The 17,420-nt window shown below is 53.3% G+C and overlaps 1 protein-coding gene across 1 annotated transcript in view; it reads left to right on the top strand.

The window, feature by feature from the left end:
* The window catches only part of Ncs1 (neuronal calcium sensor 1), a 50,658-nt gene that overhangs the window by 22,030 nt on the left and 11,208 nt on the right, over nucleotides 1–17,420 (top strand). Inside the window, exons 2-6 of the mRNA XM_005346104.3 lie at nucleotides 3,882–3,906; nucleotides 10,900–11,038; nucleotides 12,740–12,818; nucleotides 14,339–14,427; nucleotides 15,461–15,538. Coding sequence (XP_005346161.1) covers nucleotides 3,882–3,906; nucleotides 10,900–11,038; nucleotides 12,740–12,818; nucleotides 14,339–14,427; nucleotides 15,461–15,538 — 410 coding nt within the window. The remainder of the gene's footprint in view (nucleotides 1–3,881; nucleotides 3,907–10,899; nucleotides 11,039–12,739; nucleotides 12,819–14,338; nucleotides 14,428–15,460; nucleotides 15,539–17,420) is intronic.

Genomic DNA, 17,420 nt, shown 5'->3' with positions numbered 1-17,420 from the left:
GCTTTGAGCCCTGAGCCTCTCAACACTGGGTGCTAAGCACTGAGCGGACACTGGAGGGAAGCCAGAGGGGGTCCTGTTAATTTCACAGTTGGCTGGAGACTTGGTAAGAAGGAGGGGTAAGAAGGGGGATGGGACGGAGTTGGAGTGGTAAGAAGGGGGATGGGACGGAGTTGGAGTGGTAAGAAGGGGGATGGGATAGAATTGGAAGCTGCACCCCAGGAAGTTCTCTTTGCATCTGGTCCCAAGACTGAGAAGAGGGAAGCTGGACCCCCCCAGATTGCTCTGTCCAATGGCCCGTAGTGCACAGGATTCGGGGCTGCCTCTTGGCCCTCCATGCATTGTGGGGGGCACACAGACTGTGGCCAAAGAGTCATTTCCCTTCAGCCTTTTATTTTGAGACTTGTGAATGTAACAGTGCAGGGACATTCTAGACCCGCCCCCTCCACCCCGACCCCAACCAGCAGGAATGCTCCAGCTCTCCAGACCTATCCCCCCAGCCTCTGCCCCAACCCCAACCAGCAGGGACTCTCCAGCTCTCCAGACCCGCCCCCTCCACCCCTCACCCCAACCAGCAGGGACTCTCCAGCTCTCCAGACCCACCCCCGCACCCAACCAGCTTCCCAGCCTTCACCCCTCATTGTTTGGGCACAGCTCCCAGGACAGGGGCATCATCCTCAGTCCACCGCTATCCTTGTAACCTGAAGAGGCCCTGCGGCATCTGTCCATGGCCCACAGCCATTTCAGCGCTTTCCCCCCAGGCCCCCAACCCAACCCCAGCCCAGTGTGGGCACAGCAAGTTAGGCTTCAGTTGTCCTCAGCCACCTTCCCCACAGTCTTCCTCTGGCTTGTTTGGGCTCTGACTTGAAGGTGCAGGGTTGATGGTCTAGTATGTCCCACTCTCCGGATTAGTCCAGTTATGGCTTCCTGATTAGCCCCAGCGTCATTTGACAGGCGAGTGCCATGGGTAACATGTCCTAACTGCATTCAGTCCAGTGTACTGAATGGCATCTTTTGAAAAAACAGGTTTTCTTTTTTTTGTTTGTTTGTCTTTTTTTTTTTTTTTTTTGTGTATGGCTGTGCACCATGTGTACGTGGGAGCCCACGGAGGTCTGAAGAGGGCATCAGATTCCATGGAAAGGGAGACAGGCAGTTGTGAGCCACTCTGTGGGTGCTGGGAACCACAGCTAGGGTGCTGATCTCTCAGCATCCTGACTCCCCACCCCTTGTCACCTTGCTCCATGACCTTGAGCAAAGGTCACCACTCATCTTAGTGGTCACCTTCTGTTGTGTTTGGGGAGCTGAGCCTCTAGCACATGGCTTAGGGAGTTTTGTGGGCAGTATTGCTTAGCGTGGGTGAGAGCTAGAAAACTGAGCAGAAACAGAGACAGTGAAACAGGAAGCCACCGGTCGGATGGTGGCTCAGCGGTTAAGAGCACCTCCCAGAGGTCCTGAGGCTCAATCCGCAGCACCTACATGGTGGCTCACCGCCACCTACAACTCCAAGGCCTGTTCTGACTGCCCTCCACCCCCAACATACACATAAGTAAAAATAAATCTTTCGAAAATTTAGAAAGGGGCTGGAGAGATGGCTCAGTGGTTAAGAGCATTGCCTGCTCTTCCAAAGGTCCAGAGTTCAATTCCCAGCAACCACATGGTGGCTCACAACCATCTGTAATGAGGTCTGGTGCCCTCTTCTGGCCGGCAGACATACACACAGACAGAATATTGTATGCATAATAAATAAATATTTAAAAAAAATTTAGAAAGTTAGCCAGGCGGTGGTGGCCCACTCTAAGCCCAGCACTCGGGAGGCAGAGGCAGGCGGATCTTTGTGAGTTCGAGGCCAGCCTGGTCTACAAAGCCAGTTTCAGGATAGGCTCCAAAGCTACAGAGAAACCCTGTCTTGAAAAACAAAACAAAGCAACCACAACAACAAATTTAGAAAGTCAGTGAACCTTGGGTCAAGTGACAGGGCAGCTCCTCAGAACAGACCATAGGAGCAGCTGGGACTACGGGTCCCTGTATGAAGGGTGTCTCCCTCTCTTGCTAAGCTTCCTCAATGTAGGCCCTGCACACCTCAGTCTTGTGGTGGCCCAGGCCCTCCTACCCTATGTCTACCCACCCTAGTTGGCAGAAGGATTGGGCTGGGGGGCCAGGCCCCCAGAGAGGTTCCCTTGACTGCCACCTTCCAGGATCCCCCGCAGCTCTAGGAAGTGAAGAGCTGGCATTTCTAGGAATCCCAGAGGTCAGGGACACTTGAGTCTCCAGTGTCCATTAAGCCAGAGTAGCTGCTCAAAGCTAGGTAAGCTTTTTCCCAGGCTCATCTCACATCCCAGAGGCTTAGCTGCCTGCTGGTCACTCCGTGTCCTACATTAGTGACAATTCCAGTGAGAGAACAGTAGACCATGCCTTACCAAACCACCTGAAGCCTCTGGGGATGTGATGGGGTCAGGGAGGTCAGGGAAGGTCCTCTGCCAGGCGGCAGTCAGAGGGCAGGCTTTGGAACATCGTAGGCGGGAAGTTGAGTTCCCCAAGAGTGCTTCTCTGGCCTCATGAGACCTAGCTGAGGTCACCAGCGGTCCTGCCATTCAGGCCTTTGCCACTACCTCCTGTCGTTTATGGTCCATGATACCACTCCTTGCTAAGGTCACACCATATAGCTCATCGCCTGCCTCAAGGTTAGAAGAAGTGTTCCATTTGGAACCTTGGAGGCACCACCCATCTCTTGGGACAGTGTCCTTGGGTAATCTCTGTGGCCGCCATAAGTAGACCCGACTGAACCTTAGTTTCCTTATTGGGAAGATGGGAGGGGCTGCCCCAGGTGGGACATGGCATTCTTATGAGCCTGTTTATAGATGAGGGCTCAGAGAGGGGGCAGTCTTCTGAGGCACACCCGGCCCATGAGCCTTGTGGCTGACCTGGAGATCAGGTGTTCAGGTCTGACCCCAGAGCTTGAGGTCTCTCCATCTGCAACAGCTACACCCAGAGACGGTGGGGGTGGAAGGCCTATGGCCCCTCAGCACAGCCTAGCCTGGGAGGCTGGTTAGTTTTTTGGCAACTTGACACAAGCTAGAGTCATCTGGGAAAAGGGACCCTCAACCGAGGGGATGCTTCTGTTGTGTTGGCTTGTGGACAAATCTTCGGGCATTTTCTTGATCGGCAGCAGATGTAGAATGGCCCAACCCATGGTGGGTAGCACCATTCCTGGGCAAAGGGTCCTGGGAGGTATAAGAAAACAGGCTGAGGGGGCTGGAGAGATGGCTCAGTGGTAAAGAGCATTGCCTGCTCTTCCAAAGGTCCTGAGTTCAATTCCCAGCAACCGCATGGTGGCTCACAACCATCTGTAAAGAGGTCTGACATTCTCTTCTGGCCTTCAGGCATACACACAGACAGAATATTGTATACATAATAAATCAATATTAAAAAAAGAAGTTCCTTTAAAAATAAAAAAAAAAGAAAACAGGCTGACCAGGCCTTGGGGAGCAAGCCAGTCCGCAGTGTTCCGTGGCCTCCGCTTCAGTTCCTGTCTCCAGGTTCCTGTCTGAGTTCCTGCCCTGGCTTCCCTCTTTGATGGGCTGTAAAACTGGAAGCAGAAATCAACCCTTCCCTCCCCAGATTGCTTTTGGCCATGGTGTTCATCTTTAGGTGTTTGGGAGCTGGCCTTTGTATCGGCAGCTGTAGGCAGTGGGCATTGAAAGTCGGGCATTCCATCTTCTCCTGGGCTGGTGAGCATCTGCCTGCCAAGACTGCTCACCCACTGTTCTCTAGGGGTGTACTGGCAGCCTGTGGGTAAGGAGGTAGGAGGGAGCCCCTGCCCCGCTCCCTCAGATGCCGGTGTCCTGGGTCCCCCAGCTAATCTTTGATCTTCTTTTCTCTTGCAGTTACTGAGAAGGAGGTGCAGCAGTGGTGAGTAGAGTCTGTGTACTAGGGTGGGTGTGGGGTGCTGGTGGGCCCAGCCCACGGCCTGTGCAACAGGGAGGGGTCCGTTGAACAGGCTGGGGGAGGGTAGTGACTCCTCCTCTTTTTTTGTGTATTCTTTTTGCCCTTTAAAATGATTCATTTATTTTTATTTTGTTGGCGTGTTTTGCCTGCATGTATGCCTGAGTACCATACGCATGTAGTGGAGGTCAGAATAAGGTGTTAGATCTCCTTGAACTGGAGTTATGTGGGTATCCATGAGCTGCCATGGGGAAAGCTTTGGTCCTTGCAAGAGCATAAGTGCTCTTAACCACTGAGTCATCTTTCCAGCCATCTCCCTGGTTGGTTTGTTTGGACCATACCAACAGGGCCCCACTATGTAGCCGTGGCTGGCCTGGAACTCAGAGAGATCCGCCTGCCTCTGCTTCACAAGTTCTGAGATTAAAGGCATGTGCCACCACCTGGCCAATTTTTTTATTTTTTGAGACAAGGTCCCTCATTGCTATGTAGGGCTCTCTAATTTGACTAGACTGGCTGTCCAGGTTGCCCAAAAGAGGCCCCTGTCCCTGCTTCTTCAGTGTCCCCAGTACTGGGGTTGTAAGTGCTTGCCACCACATTGGGCTTTTCACATGGATGCTTGGGACCCAAACTCAGGCTCTCCTGTCTGCCTGCCTGGTTTCTCTGTGGACAGTGCCATCTCCCCAGCCTCACTGTGTGGTATCCATGGAGACTCAACCTGGAGGCTGGAGAGACTGTTCAGTGGTTAGAGTGAGTGCTGACTGTACTTCCCGGGGACCTGGGTTCGATTTCCAGCAACCTCATCTTGGTTCACCACTGTCCGTATGTAACTCTAGTTTCAGCATGCTCTTCTGGGCGCCAGGCGCACATGTGACACACAGATATACAAACAGGCAAAGCACCCATTACATAAAATAAGATTAAGATGATCCATCAGGCTGGTCGAAGACCCTGCTTACCAAATAGATGAGGTCCAAGCCGGGAGACTGAAATCCAGTCCTTGTTTCATCCCTGAACCACGCCGGGCCTCAAGAACACTGTTCCCATTCTGGGGCCCAGTTGTCTCTTTTAGAAAATACTAGATGTAACTGGGCAGTCGTGGCACACACTTTTAATCCCAGTACTCGGGAGGCAGAGGCAGGTGGATTGCTGAGTTTGAGTCCTCCCTCGTCTATAGAGCGAGTTCCAGGACAGCCAGGGCTACAAAGAGAAATCCTGTCTTAAAAAGCCAAGAGAGAGAAAGAGAGAGAAAGAATACTAGATGAAGGGTGACCGATGGATTTCTAGCTGGATGCCAGCTCCGATCAATCTGCAGTGGCTATCTGAAGCACCGTGTTAAAGATTCTGAAGTGGCTTGTCACGGAGCCAGTAGAAAGTGCAGCAGTGAGAATTAGTGAGATCTGCAGTGAGCTAGTGATGCCTGCCCTGGGCCTAGGGGGAAGAGAGGAGCAGTGTCTGTCACAGTGGAATATGAAGCAAACAGGAGAGGCTCTCACTGTGAACCCCAGGAGGGGAGTGAGGAGGGAAGCAGAGCTCGGACCCTCCAGGCCTTTTGTCTGAGCTTGCACATCAGAGTCCATGCTGTAGAAAGGGCAGAGCTGTGGCCAGCCTGCCTGGCTCTGTTGGCCCTCACTGAAGATCTGTTTAGGCGGGCAGAACCAGGACCAGGAGCTGGCTGGGTTCTGGCAAGGGAGTGGAGGTGCGGGGAGAAGCCGACCTTATTGGACAGAGGTGGTGGTGGGGATCTGACCCATCTCTGGCTATTTCCTACTTACCCATATACTCCAGGAATATTCCAGGAGTTTCCAGGTCTTGCTGCCTCCATTGTCCGTGTTCCTAAGCCTGCCTCCATGCTGTCTTCCTTGCTTTTCAGTCTGTACATCTCCCTGCCTCCTGGTGGCAGCCCTTGGGCTCTGTAGAGAAAGCATTTGTGAATGGCAGGCTTCTGCTAACCTCTCCCACCCTGGGTAAAGGCTACTCAGGTCTGAGTTCCCCCTGCTATGTCCAGCTGTGCTGAGCCCTATTCTCAGCTGTCCTGAAACTAGGAGTTCCTCCAGTTTGTCCCCTCCCTGCCTTTGCTGGTTCAGGCCTGTCCCTACAGAGAGCACCCTACCTCTGTGTAGATAGACATCAGTAATGGGGGTCACAGATATGGCATTCTGAGCAGTCTCCAGTGTATTGGACGGTTACAAAATTCGTAGCACACAAAATGAGCCCACTGTTCTCTCTTGATGGCCCAAAACTCTTTTTATAGCTTGGGACTTTGTCTACAAGCCTGCTGGGAGAGAGGTTAGATCAGGAACCTCCCAGTCCCTCCTATCCCTGTGCCCCCAATGCTCAGGGCCATTTCACAGCTTTCCCTGTTCTGAACAACTAGCCCCAACCCAGGGGATCTTTCCCATGTGGTTACTGCCCCCAGCTTCCTGCACACACACCCCAGCAGGTACCAGAAGAGCTGGAGATGAAGCCAGATGGTCTGGTATCTTGAAGCCCCTTTGGAGGACACCCCACAACTTGCCTAAGGTTCGACTCCTTGCCCTAACCCTTGGGGCTGCCTGGTGGCTCAGAGCCCCGCCCCCACCCCTCACTGCAGCTCCTCATGCACCCGCCCTCACCCGGGCCCTACTTGTGCCCCTTTGGAGCCTTCATCTGTGCTGCTATCGTTTTTTAGTCCCTCACCCGCACATCTCAGCTCGCTGGCCAGGTCTCAGCGGAGAGGCTGCCATGTCTCCAGCACCGTTCAGAGTCATCTTGTTTTGTACGGACTTCAAACAACTGCTGTCCAGGGTCCCCTGTGATGCTGTCCCTGCCATGCAGAGTACTAGAGGAACCAGGACTAGATAAGGCCTGGGTTGCAGGGAGGGTGGGTGTTGTGTGCCTGGGTCAGCCAGTGGGGACCCCATCACCCAGCCCCCAGCCTCAGGTAACACTATAGTGTCTGATTTTTTTGCAGAGGAAAAAAGCCCAAGACTCAAGGGGTGGGGCCACCTTCAGTCTGCAGCCTTTCTGTGTCCTGGGCCCTCTGTCTTAGAGTCTACTGCCCACAGAACTGGGTTCAGCCTTGTCAGGAGGTCAGAAGCCCAGTAGGGGCTGACTGAGCAATACCACAGGTACCAAAGCTTGCAGTGTCCTGGAAGGTGACCAGGACACCATGCTGAGTGGAAACCAGGGAAGTTTCTCCGATGCTCAGCTCCAGTCGGCAAAGCGCACAGAGAAGGGAGCTGGATAGGGTAGTTGGTGGCAGGACCGTGGGTTGTGGGTACTTCCTCCCCGCTTGTATTTCCTCTTGTCCAAATTCTCTCGTTTGATTGTTTTATAATTACTAAACATCCTGGCAATACAGTAACAATGTAGTGGGTGGGAACAGGAAGGCTTTCTGCAAGCACCTCGACGGGGCCAGCTGGACCATCCCACGCTGCTGTGTTGAGGAGCCAAGTCCCCTTTTGTCCCCAGGTCTTCTGTGGGCAGGTGCTGTGCCAACACTTAACACCCTACAGAGAGTCCTGAGTCCTAGGAGTAGCCTTATCTTACAGATGAAGAGACAAGCTCAGAGAGGTGGGGACACTTGCCTGGGTCACACAGCTTTGTGAGTGTGTTTGTGTGGTAGGGGAGGTAGTTTGGGTCTAGCTTGTTTCTCCTTCTTATTCTGGCATTTAGTGGCTCCTATATACTATTTTCTTGCTGTGAGGGACCCAGAAAACTGCTAGCCCTGAGGGAAGGAAAGGGGGGAGGAACCCTTCTTCTTCAGGGAGCTGTGGGGAGGCAGGGGTGGGCCAGGCAGAGGGGGCCTTTGAAGAGATGACAGGAAGGAGCAGTTTCCCAGGGCGGCCTCCCTGCACCCTTCTTAGCTGTGGCTGCTGATCGCAGCCTGTTCCGCTCCACCGTTCATCCATTTAGCTACTGATCTCCTTGATTCTGCGCCTTGGGAAGCAGATGTTGCCTTAATTGTGGAGGCATGGAGAGGACAGGAACAGAGTCCCTGCAAGGTCCCAAGGACGAGTTTCCTAGCCGGCTAGAGTGTGTGGGAGATGGGAGACCAAGCCCTGTGTGGTGTGGGGCTTTGTCCAGGGATCCTGAGAGGCCACGCTGGAATCTGTGTGTCATGGCAGACATCACTCCGTCTCTGCCGAACACACACACCCCACTGGGAGTGTTTCACAAGTGGCAGGCAACAGCCCTTAGAATTTTTGTAAGGTGATAGATTCCCCGCCTCCCGACTTAAGAATGCAGTTGTCACCTCTTGGGAGCATCTTTTCGCATATTCACCCCCATCCTAAGCACAGTGTTGCATGGTTGGAACCTTCCTGCCCTGCATATTGTGGATTAGGCTTGGGTAGAAGGTGGCTCGGCTTCTGGCCTCTCCACCGCATGCTTGGGTACATGCTTGTGTGGGAGGTCCTGGCTGCCTGCTGAGTGTCCCTTATCTCCAGTGTTGTCTGTCCCGGTTCACTCAGGGACCTTCAAGGCAAATGCTAGATGGGCTTCTAACCTCAGAGATTGGGGAAACTGAGGCTCAGTGAGACAGAATCACCTGTTTAGGGTCATATACTAGTCAAGAACCAAGAGACTCAAGATCACTCCAGATTTACCTTAGAAGCCAGAACCCTCCTTAAGAAAAATAGTGAAACTGGGCAGTGGTGGCACCTTTAATCCCAGCACTCGGGAGGCAGAGCCAGGCAGATCTCTGTGAGTTCAAGGCCAGTCTGGTCTACAGAGTAAGATCCAGGACAGCCAGGGCTACACAGAGAAACCCTGTCTTGAAAAACAAACAAACCCAAAATGTACTGGAGAGATGGCTCAATGGTTAAGAGCACTGGCTGTTCTTTCAGGCGACCTGAGTTCAAGTCTCAGCAACCACATAGTGGCTCACAACCATCTGTAATGATATCTGGCGCCCTCTTCTGGCCTTCAGGCATACATGCAAGCAGAACAACATAAAATGTAAATTAATCTTTAAAAAAGAACAAACAAACAAAAATAATGAAACTGAGATTCAGGGAGATGCTTGTTTAGCAGAAAAAGACCCAGTTCGGGGTCTCGGTATCCACACAAGATGCTGGGCACAGGCTGGAGATCTGGTGTGATGGTTACGAGCCCTTCTTGTTTTTGCAGAGGACCTGGGTTCCGTTCTCAGCACTCACATGGCAGCATACAACTGTCGTATCCCCTGGGGATTGGACTCCCTCTTGCGGTTTTCTCAGCACTGGGCACATGGGCACTGTTAGCTATATTCCAATGCCCAGAACACTCCCATGTGCGGGGGCCAGAGAAACTGAGACCCAGGGGTTCTGTCCTCTGGCTCTGCAGCTTGGGGCTAGGAGCACAAGCCAGCATGCTCTGGTAACTGTACTGGCAGCAGCACTGACCCAGCAGAAAAGAGCGAGGAAGCCTGGCCCGATGGCACCTGGCCCTGGCCTGGGGTGGGAAGAGTCAGGTCTCATACAGGTCCTGTGTGATCTTGAGGGGGCTGTAGGGCAGGCCGTTCACCAACACGGAGCCCCCTCTTTAGCCAGCCAGTGGTGCACACAAGCAGAAGATGGCAATCCCTGCCCTTCAAGGTGACAGTTGGAAGGGTAGATTAGAGGACTGGATGCAAGCCAGTGGCCAGAGCGCCTCAGGCCTCTCCCTTGCCGTTCTAATGCAGGCAGGTACCCTCCTCCACTTTAGGAGGGCGAATAGTGGGGTTATATAATGTTTGGGTATAATCGCTTTCCCAGCCACTGACATGGGGGTGGCGCAGCCTGGATTTCTTCCCGGAGAAGAGACTGGGGGGTAGGGAGGCTGGAAGGGAGGAACTCTGCTTCTGCTGATAGACAGGGTTACCTTGGCTGGTATTGCTCCCTCTCTGGGCCCTGGTACACACACACACACACACACACACACACACACACACACGGGGGGGGGGGGAGAGAGAGAGAGAGAGAGAGAGAGAGAGAGAGAGAGAGAGAGAGAGAGAGAGAGAGCGCGCACCTAGGGCCTCTAGAGAATCCATGATGCTCAGAAAAGGGACCTGGACACTTGGGCTACTTCCCCACCCGGAGGTCTGAGTGTTTATTCAGCTCTCCAGCACATCCTTGCTGGGCGTATGTCAGACACCAGGCCATGTCCGGACTGTCAAGCTATGGCCAGCCGGGATTTGTAGCCAGTGCTGAGTGAGTGGGAGAGATACCACCATGGGGGCTTTGGCTAAGGGTGGAATAGGACTCTTACCCTAGCCAGGTTAGACGGGTTGACACCCGGGGACCTGCCATGGTGAATATGTGTCAGAGTTTACAGAACTCGGAGGTACTGAGCACCAAGGAGTGGTGGAAGGTGCATGGTGGGGGCTTCTGAGCAGGCTGGCACTCCTGGGCGTCCCGCATCACTTCGTGGGGGTGTCTTCTCCAGCCTCCTGTTGATGGGTGGGGTTCAGTGACAGGCTCTGCAGGGGTAACTAGATACTCAATAGGCTGGCGTTCTGCCACCAGCCCCTGCAGCTGACATCGGTGCCAACGACGCCTGCTGGTGCAGTGTGGGGCTGGCTTCTCGGGGCCTCCTGCGGGGCTCTCTGGGCTGGCTCAGGAGACCCTGTCACACTTCTTTTCCTTTGCTCCATCTTTATTCATTTGGAGACGAGCTCTCACTGTGTCACCATGGCTGTCCTGGAACTCGGTCTGTAGACCAGGCTGGCCTCCAACTCATGGAGGTCTGCCTGCCTTTGCCTCTTGGGATCAAAGGCGTGTGCCACCATAGCTGGCATTGTCATTGCTTTTAAAGAATTGTTGCCCAAGGTCACACAGCCAGTGAGTAGCAGAGGTGTGAGCCTATGCTCATGACATCTGGGCCCATGTTATTGGACCATGTGATACTGTTACCAGTGTCATGGGGCCTTGTGTCTTTGGACTGGGATTCATGGCTTTCCCGGGTCTATAGCGGAGGCTCCTGGTGGGTGATGTTCTCTACTGCCTGCTGTGCTGTCTGCAGGTACAAGGGCTTCATTAAGGACTGTCCCAGCGGGCAGCTGGACGCAGCTGGCTTCCAGAAGATCTACAAGCAGTTCTTCCCGTTTGGAGACCCCACCAAGTTCGCCACATTTGTTTTCAATGTCTTCGACGAGAACAAGGTGAGCTGCAGCTTGCTGGGTCTGCCCCAGCCCTGAGCTTCTCCAGCTGTTGTGGCGTGCAGTAGGAGGCTCAGCAGCCCTTGCACCTCACGCTCCCCTGCAGGGCTCCCCACTCAGAACGGGACACCCATGTGCATGGGGCCATGACGGCACACACACGCACCAGCACAGATCAAGACCGACACCTGCGTCCATGTGGCATGCCCACCCACCCACGTGTTTATTTGTGTGACGGACACACTCAGTGTTCTATGTGCATAAAGACACAGGCTTGCACGTGCAAACACACACACAGCAACATACATGTATGAAGGCATAGCATACTCACACGTGTACATACATGTGAGTTTTCTTACGGATACAAAATGCGGATCTCCAGGAATAGTGAGATCAGTGGCTGTAACTCTTCATGGTGTGATTGACAGGCCTGACAGCTGTCCACAGGGTTAGCATTGCTTTTTTTGTTTTTTGAGACAGGTGTCTTATTTTGCCCAGGGTCTTAGGCCCGGGGAGGAAGGGTTTGTCTCAGCTTTCAGGTCCCAGTCCCAGTCCATAGGCAAGGCAGGAATCCGGAGGCAGGAGCTGAAGCAGAGACTGCAGAGGAACGTAGCTTACAACTCCAGACCTCCTGCCCAGGGTAGCCCCATCCTTATCAATTGTCAATTAAGAAAATACTCCACCAAGGCTGGAGAGATGGCTCAGCAGTTAAGAGCATTGACTGCTCTTCCATAGGACCCGGGTTCAATTCTCAGCACCTACATGGCAGCTCACAACTGTCTGTAACTCCAGTTCCAGAGTATCTGACACCTTTGCACCAATGCACATAAAGTTAAATAAATTATTTAAAAAAAGAAATCCCATAGGCCAGTCCAGTGGGGGCATTTTCTTAATTGAGGTTCCCTCTTTTCAGATGACTCTAGCTTGTATCAAAACAATAACAATAACAACAAAAAATTAGCCAGACCACCCAGGCTGACCTTCGTTCTCCTTGTAGCTGCTGCTGGCCTCAGATTTCTCTCTTCTGGCTTCTGTCTCCTAGAGGTTGGAATTGCAGTCACATGACAGCCGTCATGCCCTGTGGTGTGGGTTCTTTCAATGCCCCCATTTCACAGATGAGGAAACTGGGGCTTACTGTGGTGCCTTTTGTGTCTGGCTCTTTCCCAGTGTACCACTGAGCATGAGTTTCCCATGCTTACTATGTGGCAGCGAGTGTTTCCTGGCACTGGCATTGCTAACCGACAGCTGGTCTGTCCAGGGTTGGGGTAGCCGGGGTTGCAGCCTGTCTCAAGACAGCACGTTCCTGAGTTCGTGGTATTTTTGGGATCCCTGTCACTCACCTTTGCACTCGTGACTCAGGTGGCTTCTATTTTATGGTCCTAGCTTTCTCCCACTGGCTGGCACTGGGATGGGTTCCACCCTTTCTAGACCCCAGTCTCCTCTTTTGTAAAACAAATTGGCAGAACTAAGCTGCTCTGTAGAAATGGCTCTCTCCTGAGCCCCCTCCACTTGCCGGTTTCTGCCAGTGTTGCCCAGCAGGCAGTTCTCACCGCCCTCTTCGGCTCTGCCTCCTCTCCTCCTTCCCCGCGTCCCTTCCCTCCTGTCCCCTGTTCACCAGCCCCACCCCTGTCTTTCATCTGCTACTGCCCATCATCTCCCTGTGAGTTCTGGGCTGACCAAAGCCCCTCCTTTTGTCTCTCTCAGGATGGCAGGATCGAGTTCTCTGAGTTCATCCAGGCTCTATCGGTGACCTCAAGGGGGACCCTGGATGAGAAGCTGAGGTGTAAGTTCCCTATCCCCAGCCAGGCTAGAGGGATGCAGTCGCAGTCCTTGCCAGGAGAAGGTGCCAGACACCAGCAGCAGTGACCGCAGAAGGCGTCTACTCTGGGAGGTCAGGGCATTCTTAGAGGCCTGGGCAGTGAGCTCTGGGCAGGTGGGCTCACTTTGGCCAAGTAAGCAGGCCAGGCCATCTGTGCAGACCCAGAACAAGAAGGACCCTGCCCTTGCAGGACAGATAAAGGTCTCAGAAGGAGGAGTTGGGCTTTGGGAGGCAGAGTCCACAGCCATGTGGGTGGGACAGGCTGCAGGGTGTAGTGGGGGTGGGGACAAGAGTGACATTAAGGCAGATGCAGTACTGGGATGGCAGACCCTGTGGGTGGCATCACAGGATCCAGATCCCTGTGGACTCAAGTCTTCAGCCATATTGATAGTCTCTCGTTTATTTGCTCATTCAACAAACATCAGTTGAAGGCGCCACCTGTGATACCAGCTGGGAATCCAGGGTCTACCCAGGTCCTTGCTGTAGCGGCTGTCAGTCTGTCACAGCAGCGCAGTTCCTAAACTCCCCTGTGCTCTACGGGAGGCAGGGAGGAGGTGGTGCCAGCTGAGCCAGCAGAGGAGGAGCTGATGAGCTCCGAGGGGGACCGCCATGACAGAAGGGGCTCCAGGCTAGAACTTCGTGTAGAGGCTGCAGCAGGAGGACTGGGAGGCCACTGAGAAAAGGGTGGCCCTTGGCTGACCCAGGGTGGTAGTAGGGGAATTTTCTAGAAGGGGACAGCTGGGCAGAATGCCCTGATTGGTAAGTGCTTCTATATCCATAGTGGCTTCTGTGTTTATAAACAGAAGAGGACTGTCGTCCTGTGCACCCATATATTGTTTTATTTCCTCCTTTGCCCACTGTGGGAGGGGCGGCTTAAAGATGAGAGGTCAGGCGTGGGGAGGCAGAGCAACAGTGTCAGGGATTTGGGGGTCTCTGTTACCATGTTGGTCTCATGACCTGGCTGTCTCCTCCAGGGGCTCCCAACTTGTCCCGCTCTGGGGACTGCACACAGACCTCTCCAGCCATGGCCTCAGTCCCTGTAAATCAATACCTGCATATTTAAAAATTTATTGTTATTATTTTTGCCGCACTGGAGACTGAACCCAGGACCTTGCCCATGCTAGGCAAATGCTCTGCCATTGAGCTACAACCCCAACCCTCATTTCTTCAAGTTCTCATTACATAGCCCAGGCTGGTCCAGGACTCACTATGTAGCCCAGGATGTTTTTGAACTCAAGATCCTCCTGCCTCCACTTCTGAATATTCAGATTAGAGACATGAGCTACTGCATCTAACTCCTGAATCTGTGTTTATTTAGTAACTCTGGCTACACTGGTTTGGGAGTATACCCTTGTATAAGTATAAGAGAGAGTAAATCTGGCGGGACTGTCTGACTTCAGGTCTTGCATTGAGTCACAGAGAGGGGGAGGGGAGAAGTTGCTGGCCCTGGGCCAGGATGATCCCACCTGTATGGTTGATCACAGGGGCCTTCAAGCTGTATGACTTGGATAACGACGGCTACATCACCAGAAATGAGATGCTGGACATAGTGGATGCCATTTACCAGATGGTGGTGAGTCTCAGAGGGGCAACGGGGGGCCATCAGAGAGTGAGGAGTCTCAGGAGGGTAGGGGGCCATCAGAGGGTGAGTCTTGGGAGGGTAGGGGGCCATCAGAGGGTGAGGAGTCTCAGGAAAGTAGGGGGCCATCAGAGGGTGAGGAGTCTCAGGAGAGTAGGGGCCATCAGAGGGTGAGGAGTCTCAGGAGGGGGGGGCCATCAGAGGGTGAGGACTCACAGGAGGGGGGGGCCATCAGAGGGTGAGGAGTCTCAGGAGGGTAGAGGGCCATCAGAGGGTGAGGAGTCTCAGGAGGGGGGGGTGGCAGGAAGGTCACTTGTGACCTACAGGGCCCAGGGGAAATCCAGAGTCACCTTTCTGTTTCTGGACAGTACAGGCCAATCAAGTACTGCTGGTTGAATAACTACCTTGGGTCAGGCAGGGGACTAGGTGGGTGGTGGAGCCATGTAGACGAAGTTTCTGTCCCACCTGCTCCCACAGCCGTTCAGTCCCAAATAAACACACAGAGCTTATATTAATTATAAACCAGTTGGCCTGTTGCTCAGGCTTATTACTAACTAGCTCTTATAACTTAAATTAACCCATCATTCTTACCTATGTTTAGCCATGTGGCTTGGTACCTTTTCTCACTGAGGCAGTCTCATCTTGCTTCCTATTTGTCGGGCTGGTGACCGCATCTCTGCTTTTCCTCTTCCCAGAATTCTCCTAGTCTGGTCGCCCCACCTATACTTCCTGCCTGGCTACTGGCCAATCAGTGTTTTATTAAATCAATACAAGTGACACACCTTTACAGTGTATGAGAGCATTGTCCAACAGTCGAGCCAGGTGACTGAGATGTTCCTTTGGAAGGTGACAGGGCTGGAGAATGGGAGAGAGAGCACCAGCCCAGGTATCAAGGCAAGGGTTTAGTTATGAGCTCAAAGGCAAAAGTGCTGGCCTAGTGCCCTGGTGGCCTGGCCAAGGCTTAGCTTAGCCACAAGCTCAAGGTTGCCACACACTGGCCCAGCCTTGTGTTCACCAACCTTGACAGGGGAACACTGTGGAGCTCCCGGAAGAGGAGAACACGCCAGAGAAGAGGGTGGACCGGATCTTCGCCATGATGGACAAGGTGAGGTGGGACATAGGGACCTTGGGCCAGGTGGGGCTTTGCCACCAATCCTTGGGAGACTGGCTCATGCCAGTCAACCTGGCTCATGGCTGGCCACCAATCAGTCTTTTTGGTGAGTTTCCCGGGAAGGTTCCTTGTAATTAAGCAATGTCTTCAGCCTTCATTATTCTATCCTAGAACCCTTTGATGTTCTGCAGAACCCAGACTTCTCACAATAGCGGCCCCATCGTAAAACTATGACCCTTACAGCAAAAAGGAAACAGATATTTTAAGTTGCGGCTTCTGAGGAACGGTTTAAAGGGAATCTGTGATGTAACTCTGGGGTGTGGCTCAGTGACAGAGGGCTTGCTTACCATGCACAAGGCCCTGGGTTCCATCCCTAGCACTGCACAAACACAGTGACCATGCCCATCGCCTAAGTCAGAGGTTGGCCGTGTGCCAAGGCCGTGGGTGGGTGGTCAGCTTAGGTTCTGGGGAATGAGAAGGACACCCCCTGCCCCTTTCCAGTGTTCACAGACCTGCTGTGTTTTAGCCACAGACCCCAGGGGGAGAAATCGCTTTCTCTTGTGTGTATGTCTCTGTCCTATGCATGTGTGTGCTCCAGGCGTGTGGCGTGTGTGTGTGTGTGTGTGTAGGCTGGAGGATGATAGCAAGCGTCTTCTTTGCTCTCCACCTCCTCGTTTTCGAAGACAGCGTCTTTCTCTGAACCTAGTGCTTGGTGATTCAGCTGGACTAGCTGTCCTGGGAGCCCCAGGGATCTTCCTGGCACATGCCACCTTGCCTGCTTGTTCTGTGGTCCTCACGCTTGCACAGTTAACACTTAACTCACCAGGCCATCTCCCCAGACCCTCTTTCTCTTTTCTGCAGAACTCTATGGTTCCTCCGACTCTATGATGCCCTTCCTCTATTTTCCTGGTGATGCTGAGGGTCGCCCCAGGGCCTTGTGCAAGTACAGAGCCTGTGCTCTGCTTGAGCTGTACCCAACCAGAAGCAGGTTTTATTTTTCCCCAAACGAAAATAACTTTGATTTACATGGAAATTTGACACCGTGGGGTGAAGAAACAGCCTCTGTAGCCTCCACGAAAATATAAGTCCCCAGGCTTCCTGCCGCCTGCTGATAGTACCAGGCTTGCCCGGAGAGGTCTGAGCTCTTAATTAGGAAGGGAGATTAGGACATGAGAGGGGTGCAGCTGGGCTCCCGCTGTCCCCAGACAATTTTCAGAGGGAGTGCAGAGGCAGCGGCAGCCCTCTTTTAGTGGGACCCCACACTGCTTTTTGCTAAGACCATGCACCTGCTGCCCTGCTGGAGGCATGCTTCTTCTGGGTTTGGAAACACCATAGACCGTGGATTTACATGGGTTTGGTAATGGTGACCTTAGGCCACTTCCCTTACCAGACCACAGGACACAGGTGCACTTCTCCTTTGTAGGGTGACCCTGAAGATTTGAGGGCTTGGGGGTACTGACCATCACAGGTTGAGGCTCTCAGCTGTCACAAGATCAGCCTTGCCAGGATGGGTAGCGCCTGGTGTTACCTTCCCTGCTGCGGGTATTGCAGCGAGTGGTACCTGAGGCCTGCATTCTCGTGAGACTCCTTCTAGGGACTCCTGGGACTTGATGTGGCCTGCTCCAGGGGTGACTTAAATGTCCTTTCAAAAGAGACCCCAGGAAAGCATGGATCATCAACCCTCAGGATTGCCCACCTTTCATGCACATGGTATGCATCTGTGCATGCGTGCACACTCGTGCACATGTATGGTCCCTTCCCAGAAGCTGGCCCACCAGGATGTCTCACTGGGCTTGGGCCTCACAGATGCAGCGAGGCTGACCGGCCAGTGAGCCCCAGAGCTCGTCCTATTTCCCACTCCCCCAAGGTTACAACT

The sequence above is a fragment of the Microtus ochrogaster genome, chromosome 4 (assembly GCF_000317375.1).
Source record: "Microtus ochrogaster isolate Prairie Vole_2 chromosome 4, MicOch1.0, whole genome shotgun sequence".
Taxonomy (NCBI): Eukaryota; Metazoa; Chordata; class Mammalia; order Rodentia; family Cricetidae; genus Microtus; species Microtus ochrogaster.
The sequence above is the reverse complement of the archived record's forward strand: the minus strand, read 5'-3'. Positions and strand labels throughout refer to the sequence as shown.